Below are 14326 nucleotides of genomic sequence, written 5' to 3' on the forward strand. Positions count from 1 at the left end.
TTCTAACTAAGCGCTAATTACTAACAGAAGCATTAATTATTTATGTATTTTTTGTTATAAACAAAAACGTAAATAAAATTTTTGATTACGCAACTGCCTTGCCTTCGATTCTCGATAAAACAGGTCTTATGTACCTGCTGTTATATGTGGGTACAGTTCAGCTAATGGGTTGTAAATGTCAAAGGGCATTTCGGAGGAGTAGAATTTATTAAAGTGTCACTGATAAACAGTTATGTATATAAATCAATTTAAGAAAAATATTTGTATTTTTAATATAGAAGCGATTAAGTCATTCAATGTTTTAACACTAATATATCAAAGATATACAGTGCAAAATAACTTAATAAATACTTAATAGTGTTCCATTGTCGAGAAAATATACTAACTACAATAGAGCTGGAATATATGTAGAGAGTTTAATATAAAACATTTTAGTTTCCTTACGATGTTCTTTACTACTGAGAAAAACAAAGTAATTTACACAAAAAAGCGTGCATGTCAGGAATGAACTCGCTCTGTTCAGTTAGGATCCTTATTCCATGTCCACTAGGCCATCTCGGCTGCGAAATGTACTGGCCTCGACTATAAAATACTAAATGAGTTAACCACACACTTTGTTTCCTGCTCCGCGTCGCTGGGACGGTAAGATGCAAGTGTTTCGCAACGCCACGCTAATTGCTAGTCTTGAGCTAATTCTGCGCTCATAAATTGTCGTAATGCCCTTGTCTCACTTACTGCTAGATTAGATGGATATTCCGGAGTCCATCCGTATATAGACATTTGCGAGTCTTATGTGTTGTATGCGTACAAAAAATAGTAAAAGAAAAGATTTTTTTATTTGTTCAGCGGCAACATAATACTTCTTAGATTTTAAATTACTAATTAGTTAGTCATAGGTATAACCAAGTAGTTTTGTATTAAATACGTTTTGAAAAAGAATGCTAGATTTCAATTAAGATTTATAAAAGTTTTTAGACTGTATTTTTTATCTTTCATATGTTCTATTATATAAAATAATATTAAAATATATATTGCATATTATTAACATTAACGTATATTACATTTCCTGTTTTTGCAATTAATTTTGAGTAAAAAGAATTTTCAATATAAAAATATACTTTTTCTGTGCAGTCGGCGAACCGGAGCGGGCGGTTACCATTCCCAGCGCTCTTGCAAAGAGAGCGGCATCCGACCGCAGTCCAACTACTACGAGTACGAAAGCGCTCCTCCGAGGAGACCTGGGAAGCTGTCGCACTACCACTGAGCACGGGCCTCGTGGGCAAATCGAGGTGGACATTATCTTCCCAGAATCGATAGTCTGTACCCACACGCACGGCGAACACTTACATTGGAAAACTCCAGACATTGGAATATGTCTGTCAGATGATTTCGTGTCATAAGCTCCATCGTGGTATACAGCTATTGAAATATTTCCGATTGAACTCCAGAGTCGGAATCGTCTTGTAAATACCGACTAGGCTATGAAGTACATTTTAAGTTTTGTAAATTTAGAAGCGCTATGGACCACCAATATATCCCTTTGCTTGATAGGTACAAATGAATGATATCATTTATCAGAAACGACTTAGGAATTGAATTGGAATTATAAACATTTGAAATATTAAGGTAACAAATTTAGGCCACAGTACGGAATTGATTTATTGTTAAAGTAATTATCTGCATAGAGTTTTCACTGTATAACCATAGACAATTTCACGGCCGGTTTTGAAACTTGTACTATTGTAATTTAAAATCATATTTAGTGCATATAAATAAATATAAGATCTTTTTTTATTACACATTTTATATACATTGTCGATGGACAATTAATTTATTCTCTAGATTGCTAAACTAGTATTGACTAGTGACTTGGAAAGCTAAAGTATTGGTTGAACTGTTATACTGCTGTTGTTCATGTGCTTAAGTCAGATTTGGTTTGATAATAAACGTTTACTTGGTGCCATTTTATTGATGGTAGCTAGTTTATTTTTCTATCTTAAGTTTTTTTTAATGTTTTTACTTGCAAATCGTTTGACGTCATTAAATGTTAAGAGGAAAATGAGTAAATAAATAACTCAATGCTAATCTTTCTTAGTATTAACGAATAGAACTGTTTTTGGAATTTCAAAAAAACATATGAACATACAATCTTTTTTTTATAAATATTCATAGATCATTTTTATACATAAAAAGGCGTGTAGAGGAAAAAAATAAAGCTTAAAATTTAATTGGTTATTGCATTAAATTAAAACTCAAATTTTGAATTTAGCGTACAATAATGTTGCCACATTAAAAATATTTTTTACGAATTAAATATAAAGCTAACACCAATTTGAAATGAACACGTCGTTTCAAGCTTTATGATTTACGATTTCCAATTAACCATTGTGAGAATATTGCTTATATTTAAAAACTTCGCAGTTATTTAGCAAATTTATCTTTGACTGACTTGAAAACATTTTAATTTATTCTGGTTCTGTTCTTATAAAAACTCGTTCCTTATTTTATATTCATACGAGTTAAGTTTTTATGTCTTCAAAATTAATACACGTAAATACTAGAAATATGTATCTATTCTTAAATTTAAAGAATAGTAATAACAAGATAACTATTTGTTTAATTTGGAAGATAGTAAAAACATAATCCAATTATGAATATAATATAATAAAATAAGAACAATAGTTATTTTGGTAAAAATACAAGCCTTATTAAAAAAACTGAATTTTTGATACATTATTGAATTTAAAATAACAATAAAGTTTTTATCACAGTATCATAAAGTCAATTTGTACATGCAGTGGTGATTAGGATCGCTAACTGTCTAGACATCACTGATGAGAAATTTAACGAGTACTCTTTATAACCTTAAAGAGGTTCCTTGAAGGTAAAAAAAACATTTTCCTCAATGAAAAAAACATTTAAATCATCTTTTAAACTGACATTTCAATATGGTTGTCTTATAATGTATAATTTAAACATTTTTTTAATAACAGTACGCATGACAAAGGCACCATTTTGTATTATCTTTAATATTTTCAGTTTACATTCAATTGTTTGTTACGCAATTAAACTAAAAACCATAAATTAAGTACAACAGGTTCATAAGAACTGTCTAATCTTGGCAATTTTACCCCTTTCTTACCTACGTTTTACTTAACATAATTTCCGTTGAGTATATAAGCTTACCTTATAATTTAAGGTAAGGTTCATCCACCTCCTTACCAAACCATAACAACTTACAGGTCATTCGGTACTTAATTAGAAGGTGTAAGTTGTCCCTCACACGGTTGGATGAATCTAAAGCTAACTAAGCATAGGTAACTATCATTCAACGCTAAGGCGCCCCACAGACCGAAATAAAAAATATTCCTAATTTTATTTTCGTACTATATGAGCATAATGATTTTCTTTCCTGTTATTTGAGGTCTGTGCGATGCATTCTTAGTTTCTTGTGCTCTTTTTTGTGATTTAACTAAACTGCTGAAAAGTGTCTTAGAAAATTTTGAAATCAATAATATTTTTTTTGTGTGGCAACAAAAGGCAAGCATATTGAAATGTACTCGCATTAAGGAATTTGTAAATATTTTTCATATTATTATTAAGCAAATGAATGTTAGGCTATAAATTATGTATATTACATACATTCCTACTTAATTCCGCGTTTAAGTCCAGAAATCAAAGAAGCTTTAAAATATCGACTAGTTTATAAGATAAGCTGTAACAAATGATAAAATTTATGATGTTTACTTTAAAATGACTGAGTTTGGTTGATTCAATGCTAGGTAATGTTTGTATTCATTGATATATTAATAAAAATATCATTATACATAAAAATTAAAAAAAAAAACACGTTGATTATATTCCAATATATTGTACACGTGCTTCAGTTTTTCTCATAATTGTGATATTATCGTTGTAATTAATTGATATATTAAATACCGGTTCATTATAGTGATATTATTGGATTTGTTTAGTATAAAAATGTAGTTTTTAAATATTTCTCATGTAAATAGAAGAGTGAAAAAGAATCGCCTAGTTCAATTTTATAATTATATCCAATATGATTTTACGATTTTGTATTGTTATTGTATTATGAACAAATGTTTAAAATTAAATTTTGCAAATATATAGTTTGCATACGCGTGCCTATAGTCTGTGCATAGACATGTCCGTTCAAGTGGGGTATCGTTTTGTGTAATTTATGAGATTATAATCATAACGATCGGCCATCTGTACCTTAAATAAATAAGTATTATCTCTGTGTTGTTGTATTTATTTCCCTTACATTTCAAAAGTTATTAGTATTATAAATACAAAAACTAAAAAGAAGGTCTCTACTATCAGTTTCATTATATTTTAATGTTTTTTTTTTTAATACAATGCCATTCGGTTGATTTTTTCACACGAACAAAGTAATGCTTTTTTGGAGGTTGGTTGATGTTTAAAAATTACTTTTATGTTGTTTTAGTTGTAAAGTATTCACCGTTCGTGAGAGATTTGTTTCTTTTTAAAAGTACAAATCTGATATCAAGAAGACGAGCGGAATTTGTTAAAAGTTTGTTATATATTTCAATGGTAGGGCCTCCGCAGGAATGCTGAGGTGACCACCTATTCCTTTATTCTACCACCCAATATCAATGACTTGTATTGCTGTGCTTCGTTTTTAATGAAAAAAACAGTATTATCACTGTTTTTGTTGATGTTATCCTACTTGTTAAGTCATGGTTAACTCGGTAATCAGGGAATTACACTTTGATTCAATCGTCTGCATGTCAAAAATACATTAAATGAGCTCTCATTGTCCATTTCAAGCGAAAATTAAACGATGATAATGAATTGAAAACTCAGCAAGAACTGTGACGTCTAAAAATTTTCCATTAAAACTTTTTGGTCACACAAAGCGAGTGTCGTTTATGTATTATGAAGTTCTTTTTCATAATTTATTTTCAAATTGTTCAGTATAATACACTTAACTCGATTACTCGCGATTCTCGTGTAACCGAGCACTTATCTTAACAATACGGTTGTTAGAAAGGGCAAGGCCGGTGGTCGCATGTCTTGTACAATTTATCGCAAATTGTATTAGTTCCTTATTTTGATTGTCCTTAGAAAGTACAATCTCTATAAAGCACACCATTATTAAAATTTTAAATAAGTATATACGAAAAAAAATGGGTGGAAAATTATTATAGTATCAGAGCCATAATAAAACATACAAACTAGAATATAAATGATTCTGTAGACATAAACAATAATGAATTATATGTATAACGAATTGTGTTTAATAAAAAATATATCAAAAACTTAATTAATGGATTTTGAATTAAAAAAAAAATTGCTTATGGTTTTATTATTTCCAAAGTATGTGTCTTCCTGTTTTTTAAATATTTGTTTGATTCACGATCCAAAAAAGACATGGCTCATGGTTTTATAATATTCTTTTAAATGACGGCTCGGAATTTATAACGATCCTCAAAGATGAGTTTTGGATTTGAGGTTGCCCATGGTTGTCACCGTTCATGTCAGTCACCTCCTCGTGGTGCACCCTAGGCAACGGGGCCGGCTTGAGCTTGCTCGTCGGCCACGGCTAAGACTGGCGGGAGGGATGCCGCGGGGCTGCTCCTGGTACGTTCTGGTTGGCGTCAGGGCGGACCATGTGAGGGGCCTCGATGGCTCGGTGGGAGTGGGAGGGCTCGCTACGGCGGAGCTTACCATCTTTTCCGTCGCAGGGCGTCAGCTTCGTTGACGCCTCCAGTGGCGGACTTGGGGGAGTTCGTCACAAGAGCACGTGGAGATGGATGAGGGGGAAAGCGCACTAGGCGCGCCTTCCCCCCCATCCATCCCGTTTGTCATTCAACCGCCTCACGGAGGCTGCCGCTGGTGGGGTCGCGGATGCATGCCCTGGGCGATCCCGTTACCACACCACTAGGTGGCATGGTGGAAACCCGAGGATGGTTTTAGTGGATAGAACAGAGCATTAGGCCCTGGTACGGGGCCCTTATGGCCCCGGTTGAGTCCCACATACCCGTCCCGGTCCCCCGGCCGGGCGGCATGCGTAAACGCATTTCCTCCTCGTTAAACAAAAAAAATGGTTGTCACCGGAGCAATGAAGGACAATATTAAGCTAAAAATCCTTTTTCTCACTTTTCTAAGTCTTTCCTACAACACCAGCAACCTCATTTCAATTGCATTTCCTACTAGACTAGTACTAGTAGGTTTATATTGTGCTGTGTACTTAGATTTTTTTATTAAAATTTAATTCTAAAATGCGGAAACAGGCCTGGAAATCCAATTATTAAATATCATAAAATGTATAGATAAGACATATAATTAAAGTATCATTGAATATATATATTTAAGCAGTAGCCACGCGTCAGTTTAAATTGATGAGATCATATTAGTATACAAATTATGAACACTATTATATATATCTATATATATTCTTAATTTAAAGAAGCAAAACATTTTAATGAATTATCTTATATAGTTTAGGTATGTGTATGTAAAATTAAACTTACTGATTGTAACTAATATTTGTTATATGTGAACTGTTCGCTCGACGTACATAGTTCGCGTTGAAGTTTGAGAACAACCGCAGGCGCGCAAATACAGCAACCGTCACGATGAAACTCGCTTTAATTAAATATTATCTACATAGAAATACCAATAACTTGACATATTTGATTACGTGTGCTTACTCCTAGTATCAAAATTGCGACGTTTGTGTATGCAATATACTTCGTAATCATTATGAATATGTAGAATATAGTTTTGAGTTATAATAAGCCACTTTTTCGTCTATCCTGATGTTTTTAACACAATTAAAATGATAATCTCAATAGAGTATAAACAAAGTCTTTCCTTGTATTTTTAAGTAACGTTTAGTTTTGCGACTTTGACAGAAGAACTAATTAAGTAAGTAATTGAAATCTGTTTTAATAATAGGAGAGCGGAAAAAACTAAAAAAAAACACATCAGATTCTATATAGAATTTTAAATAGAAAACAAGTGCTCTATTTTGTCTATATTAATTATATTTTTATGGGATATTTCCTTAATAGCTTTTTTTGTGGACATTACCGATTTTGTGGAATAAAAATAAAAGCTTATACATACTTCAGCGAATACGAACTATTTATATCGTTAATGAATATCTAATATATGCTTGGAATCTTTTCCAATAATTGCATTTTATACAGCAGCATATAAAACAGCGGATACGTAAAATCCCATGACGTCAATCGAAAAGGTCGCCCCTGAGGTAATTTATCGTAAAAGGGAGGCAGAATGTCTGTCGGAAGCGAGTTTAGAAGCTTAGCATAAAGATTCAGGTTTTAGAGGAAAAAAATGTCGCTAATTGAGCTGTTAATCATGTGACATCAGGTGTCATGGACATGTCATATTCTTAAAATCGACTCGTTTAGAATGTCCATATTTTTTGTGATTTATTTAATTATCTGTGGTGCGTTTGAAATAAATGTATTACGTAAGTAGGAACTTGACATTATAAATAAAAAAGAATACCTATTCGTTCCAAAGGTCATTGAGCCGAACCTCAGACGAGTTAATTGTTTTAATCCGTTATTGTTGTTTGGTAACGATTCTCATGTTTCATTATGCGTTTTTTATAGGTGTATGTGTTTGAGCTCGCCTTAAGTCCGACTCTTACGCGTCCCTCTCAATATTCATTCAAATTTCTAAGCTTATTCTGTCAACAAAGTATTTTAATATATGTATACATATATATAAAATGCCGCAGATGCAGTGGTCCAGGTTTCGATCGGTCGGGCCGATGAAAAATATTGATTTTTCCGTCGAAAAATTTTCAATCACAATTAACATCTCGGAGTTTGAAAGATAGAAGTGTTCACTCTCATGCCTCAAAAAACACGCAAGCCTGCTGGGTTAGTCTTGCACCTTATCTCTTTCCGATCGTGACAGATTTGCCATCCCATCGAATTAGGAAGAGAGAAATAGAGACTGCTACTGCGCTATTTCATGCCCCTGCGTTGGCGCACACATGAGCACTAAAATGTCCTCGTCTAGTTGGCCGGTCTCCCTTGAGATAGTCCGCCGTAACCGAATTCGTTCAGGACGCCATCATTATGATAATTTATACAAAGCCAAACTTCTTTCCATCGTCCACTCGTCTCAGCAACGACTACAGAAATAAATGCATATATTATTATGTTAGAAGTAGACATGGTTTCTCGTGAAAAGAAAAAGTAGTATACTTCAAAAGTGTTATAAATTTAAGATGAAAAATTTCAAAATATCTCGATTATTTTTAACTAGCTATACCCGCCCGCTTCGCTTGGCATTAGTCGTAGAGAAATATATTTTTAATTTTTCATTTTGTAATGAATTACTGATACAATGTATAAATAATCAAGAAATGAAATACTTAAAAATTATTTCATTTAATATTCGTCAATGATGTTCTCGATAGGCTACAGATTGGTCATAATACCCAATTTGTTTGTCAAGATCTTCTTTTTTTTGAATCCGAAAACAGATATGATTTATGAGAATGTTTTTGTTGGTGTAATCTCGATGTAAAGTAGGTACGATGAACATTTTAATTAAATTTCTATAGTCTGTAAAAGTTTGTATCACACCAAAACGTCCTCTTTTATCCGGTTCTATCAAATATCGATGTTATAACATTTACAACCTTGTCAATACTTTCGAACGTACGTCAAAGTATCCTGAGCATATTCGTACATATTTTTTGGACTTTCACTACTTCCACCACCTACTTTATCATTCGATATTGTATCTCGTAAGGAGTAAGGAATTAGTATATAAGAGGAAGTTTGAAAGTGATACCGATAGCCGAGAAGTTGTGTGTAAGGCGGCTATCATGCTATGGGCATGTAATGCGGAGGAATGAGGAACATATTGTGAGAAAAGCCTTGAGTATGGATGTGGACGGATATAGAGGTAGAGGACGACGAAGGAAACGATGCATGGATTGTGTGAAAGAGGATATGGTTAGAAAGAATGTTACTTGTGAGATGACGTCTGACAGAGAAGTATAAAAGGGGAAGACATGCTGCGCCGACCCCAAATAATATTGGGATAAGAGCAGGAGGATGATGAGGATGATGATTGTATTTCATAAATAAATGCTTTGGTTCGAAGTTTTGATTGGTTGCATCGAATGTAGTTTAATCGTTCGTTCTCGACCATGCGTACATGTCAACAATGAATTATTAAAACAGTTGACGATACTTCAGAATATGATTAGATTAATTATCTCTAATCATTATACGATACGCATAAAAATCCTTACAACTAACTCTTCGATGTCACAGAGCCTGTCGTGAGAATATTTTGATACAGTCCGAGATGATATCCATCTTCTGCTCGCATGAACATAATAGCGTAATAATTGTCATACGATTGATATGTTTCAGCGACACCTTTATTGTTTTTGTGTCGCTTAGTGATAACAATACCTCGTTTTGTAATTTCTGTACCGACAATTACAGCTGTGACTTCAGGGGTTCTTCATTGCTCTGCTCATATTGATTGTAGCGTGATTAAAAGTACACTATAACCAGCTCAGGAGTATGAAAAATAATCGTACCAAGTTTCGTTAAAATCCGTCGAGCAGTTTTTGTTTCTATAACGGTTATATGGACAGACAGACAAAAATTTTACTGATTGCATTTTTGGCATCAGTATCGAGCCCTGATCACCCCCTGATAGTTATTTTGGAAAAATATTTCATGTACAGAATTGACCTCCCTACAGATTTATTATAAGTATAGATTATATAATTATTTACACAGTTTTTGTGTTTCAATATAGTAAGGCTTACAGAACATTTCATGATTATTTCCATCTATATATATGATAAAATATTTAATGATACAAGCTAAATAGACGAAGTACTGAAACTACTTCGTAAAGGTTAGAACACTATGTATATAACTCACGTTGTATCTTATTTTAGGGTTTTTATTGCATAATAAAAGATGTAAGTGTATGTTGTATCGTGGGTATTATTAATGTGTCAAAACTAACAGTAGCTTATATTATTTTAAACATGTATTAGGCTAACCACGCTTAGTTTATATCGTTCGTTTTATGTGTTGCAAGGAGCGCAAGGCCAATTACCGGCCAGGAAAACCGCAAAGAACGTAGCAGATTAATATCAAGTAACTTAATTGCTTGTTTACTATTGACTTAAGCGCTAAACTAGTTCATTGCATAAGAGGATTTCTAAGAAAGGCAGTTTTGACACTTACGCGTGGCCTCGAAATAGATAATTATTAGCACGTGATCTGTATCTGCTTAGTCAATAATTAGTATTATAATATATTCTTGACATTATTTTAATATGGCTTATTATTTATGGCTACTTTTACCGATATTCAGGGTTCAAATCGCAGGGATCTCGCTTATGAAGCAATAAAATTAACAGCCCAGCCATTTTAAAATTTGCGCTAACCAGTCAGCAGCCTGTATGACATACTTGATATGCCCGGTGATGTTTACGGCGAGGGCAGAAGAAACCCATAGCGCCAACCTGTGTTACAGAACTATCAATAGTTTGACTAACGATAGTTGACCTTAAAAACTATTTTGGATATCGATAATACAATCGATAGTATCACTTTGATCAATATTTTCGATACTATCGATAGCTCTCCGTGAGCAATACTATCGATGAAGTATTGCTCACGCGTAGTTATCTATACTATCGTATTGACACGTTACAATACTATTGAGAGACTATCGATACTTTTTCTAAACCCAAGCTATCGATAGTCTAGATACACTAGCGCCAACGCCTACTGAGGGAGTAATTCTTCACTTGCGACGGTCACGGCGTCACTAATCTCACGATTCCGTTCAGTGGCTTCCTTTTGCGACATGACAATTTATCAGAATTCTGTTCAAACCTAACCTAACAAATATAAATATTATCAGGAAACAACAACAGTTTTTGGAATACACATGTGGCAGAATTTCTATGAAATTTGTCACATGCAGGTTTCCTCACGATGTTTTCCTTCACCGCCGAGTACGAGATGAATTATAAACCCAAATTAAGCACATGAATCAGCGGTGCTTGCCTGGGTTTGAACCTGCAATCATCGGTTAAGATGCACGCGTTCTAACCACTGGGACATCTCGACTCCATTTATTATCAGGAAAGCCTAAAGCAAATTAGCCTAACCTATGATTTTTTTTAACGGAAATTTAAAAAAATATTTTGATTAGAATATATGAAATACTAAAGTCGAACATTAAACTAGTCATAAATCATCAAATATAATAAATAATATATATTTTTTAACATCGCCGCTAAATCATTACTGCGAATATTAATTGAACAGACTGTCAAACATAAATCATCTTATTATTTGTGACTACCTACGTAATACCGCCGCGTGAGCTGAGAGGCAGGCAGGCCTCAGGCTCGCTCTGACTTAATTTTGCCAAGTACAAACTTTAAATACAAGCAAAAGTCGCTTAGATATCAAAAATAATTTCAGAAAGTTTATTATTCAGTGTGCTATCACATATAATACCGTTTATTAGAGATATCTAAAACTATATTGTGCACAATACAATTACGAAAGTAGACGGCGAATACTGAAGTAGAGGTTTCAGTGTTGATACGGCTCATGATTTCCTTATTATATGGAGTCTGGAAAGAGTCGTATTATTATTTTAATAATAAATAGGTCACTTGACCACCTGATGATGTGGTCACTGGCGCCCATAGACAGTGGGGCAGGTGGGGAAGGTTAGGAGCATATTCCACCACGCTGCTCCGATGTGGGTTGGTGGATTCACATGTGGCAGAATTTCGTTGAAATTAGACACATGCAGATTTCCTCAAGATGTTTTCCGTCGCCCACGAGCTCGAGATACATTATAAATACAAATTAAGCACATGAAAATTCAGTGGCGCTTGCCTGGCTTTGAACCCGCACTCATCGGTTAAGATGTACGCGTTTTAACCATTGGGCCATCTCGGCACAAATACAAACATATTTGCTTACAAATGCAAATTATTATAATATGAAAGTTTTATACAAAACATACTAGTATTGCTTGAATCCAGAAAACAAACAAAACTTACTTCTTTAAAATATTAGTTTGATACAAGTTTCAAAAGTAACTTTCTCTTTTCTGACATACAATTTTATCATGTAATGTTTGCGTACTTTGACAATATTATTTTTTAGCATTTTTGCCTCAACAACAAAGAAAACAGTGATATTTTAGCTTGGAATTGAAAGTATTTCAAATGTTTCGAGTACTTACAGTAATTGTTGTCTTAAGAAATAATTTCATTTATTTATATGATTTATTAACGGTAATGTCATTTAATCTTTATGGGAGAGATGTTTGACGATATAATTACGACTAGACAATAATAAGCGTATAAAACAATTGTTCTTGTGAGAATTATCGCAGATAAATCGTGTTTACAATATTACATATTTTTATTCTGTCTATATTATTTTATAATAATTGTTTTAAATTTAGAATGGACTGTAATTAATAAAAAACATCTTCAAATGTTGTAATAGTAAAAAAATAATTTTAACAAATCTTTATATTAAATATATTTAAATAATTTGCATATTTTATAAAATACCTCCTTAATTAATCGTGTCACAATAATGACACAGAAATGCAAATAATTTGAACGAAACAATGGTAATAAATGTATTTCTTTCATATGGATTATTTTGTTTATATTATTATATTTATTCATTAGATATCATTAATTACGGATAACTGATAATGCAGTTGAACGTCTGATAAAGGGATATTGGCATTTTAGTAATTATTTAACCAATTTTTAGATAAAATTACGTACTATTGAATCACGAATGAGCAATATTAGTAATTATAAATTAAATGTCTTTTATTGTTCAATTCCCCAGACATACTTAGCTACTATATATTACTACTATTTTCATATTCTTAAGTTTCTTTCACACTTATTATATTTGTTAGTGTAACGAGCGCGTACAAAATGTCTTAATATGAAAACATAGTATCCGATGGCGAAAGTGACGCTTGTGATGATTGATAATTTCTAGGGCATCCAGCAGACTAGGTCGACGTTCGCTTGCTCGAAGCAGCCCACCACTCGGAGGCAGCTATGCGGTCGCGGTTGGCCGCCGCCGGGCGACTGCCAACCAGTAACCAGTCTTAGTTCTTGCTATCTGTCTCAGTAACTGTTTGCCACGCGTCCTTCCACCGCGTATCGCCCGAGCGCCGGCGCACACGCTGCATCTCGCAACGCTCGTCATCGACATTTCGCCTAATTGTATTAACACTAAAATATTGTTGAAAAATAAGTGCAAGTGAAATCGCATCAGTTCGTTGTGGCTTATTTGTGTGCAAGCAAAAGTGTCCGTTTGTATTTACACAAGCTGAGCGAAAGCGGTCAGGCTGTCTGTGTTATTTTCTACGGTGTTTGTCTGTGTATGTTTTTTTTCTTATGATGTGTTGCAATTAAATTAAGTGTTAAAATGTTGAAATTTGGTTCGCGACGAGCTCAGTGAACGCGCTCATGCCACTGTAAAAACGAGCACACGTGCTTATGTAAGCCTGAATCAGTGGAAGGAACAAGTACGTATCTTCTCATTTGTACATAAAATTAATTAAATTGCAATATTTGTTCAGCAAAGCGAAGGCAACTTCACCGACGATTTCTTGTACTCCACTCGCTTTCAATATTCGAAAATTAATTTCGAAAAACATTACTAATTTAAAGTAATTTATGGAATAGATATGTAATTTCACGTCATTTTTGTCTGAACATCATATTCATGTCGCCCCAAACTCATTAGTTGCATACGGCCTACTTTGCAAAAAGTATTAAGGCTTTTAAATATTTTAATATACAATTGGCGAAACATTAAATGATAAGTACATTTCTTGCAATCTTGCATCCAAACATATTTATTTTTCAAGCTTGTTTCATAAGCATTTACTGTAAGTTGATTTCAAATGAATTAAGCATTTTAATTGCTTAACTGAACATTTTCAAGCATTACAATTAATAATTGGCAACCCGAGTACATGTGAATATAATTTTAAGACTTATTCGATATTTGCTAAAAATTTACTCTGTATGTAATAAAGGTTGTTCGTATTTTGATTTCGATCTTCTTGGCTCCTTGCCGGCCATTTCTGTTTATAGCGTGTTTGGTTTTGTTTACACACCACTATTGAGAGCGGCAATACAGTAACAGTTTAGTTATCATTACTGACGTCTCGCACACATCTTTGATCGTCTTCAAAAGAAATTAGTTTCGTAAACGAATCATTGGTGTATGTCGAA

At 33.4% G+C, this 14326-nt stretch overlaps 2 protein-coding genes across 2 annotated transcripts in view; both read left to right on the forward strand.

The window, feature by feature from the left end:
- The window catches only part of LOC124533783 (partitioning defective 3 homolog), a 53327-nt gene extending 49066 nt beyond the window's left edge, over window positions 1–4261 (forward strand). Inside the window, exon 21 of the mRNA XM_047109294.1 lies at window positions 1132–4261. Coding sequence (XP_046965250.1) covers window positions 1132–1264 — 133 coding nt within the window. The 3' untranslated portion in view covers window positions 1265–4261. The remainder of the gene's footprint in view (window positions 1–1131) is intronic.
- Window positions 4262–13144: 8883 nt separating this feature from the next.
- LOC124533451 (diacylglycerol lipase-beta) overlaps window positions 13145–14326 on the forward strand; it is a 70532-nt gene continuing 69350 nt past the window's right edge. The window contains exon 1 of the mRNA XM_047108726.1: window positions 13145–13611. The gene's annotated coding sequence lies outside the window, so the exon portion shown is untranslated. The remainder of the gene's footprint in view (window positions 13612–14326) is intronic.

Source organism: Vanessa cardui, chromosome 11, assembly GCF_905220365.1.
Source record: "Vanessa cardui chromosome 11, ilVanCard2.1, whole genome shotgun sequence".
Taxonomy (NCBI): domain Eukaryota; kingdom Metazoa; phylum Arthropoda; class Insecta; order Lepidoptera; family Nymphalidae; genus Vanessa; species Vanessa cardui.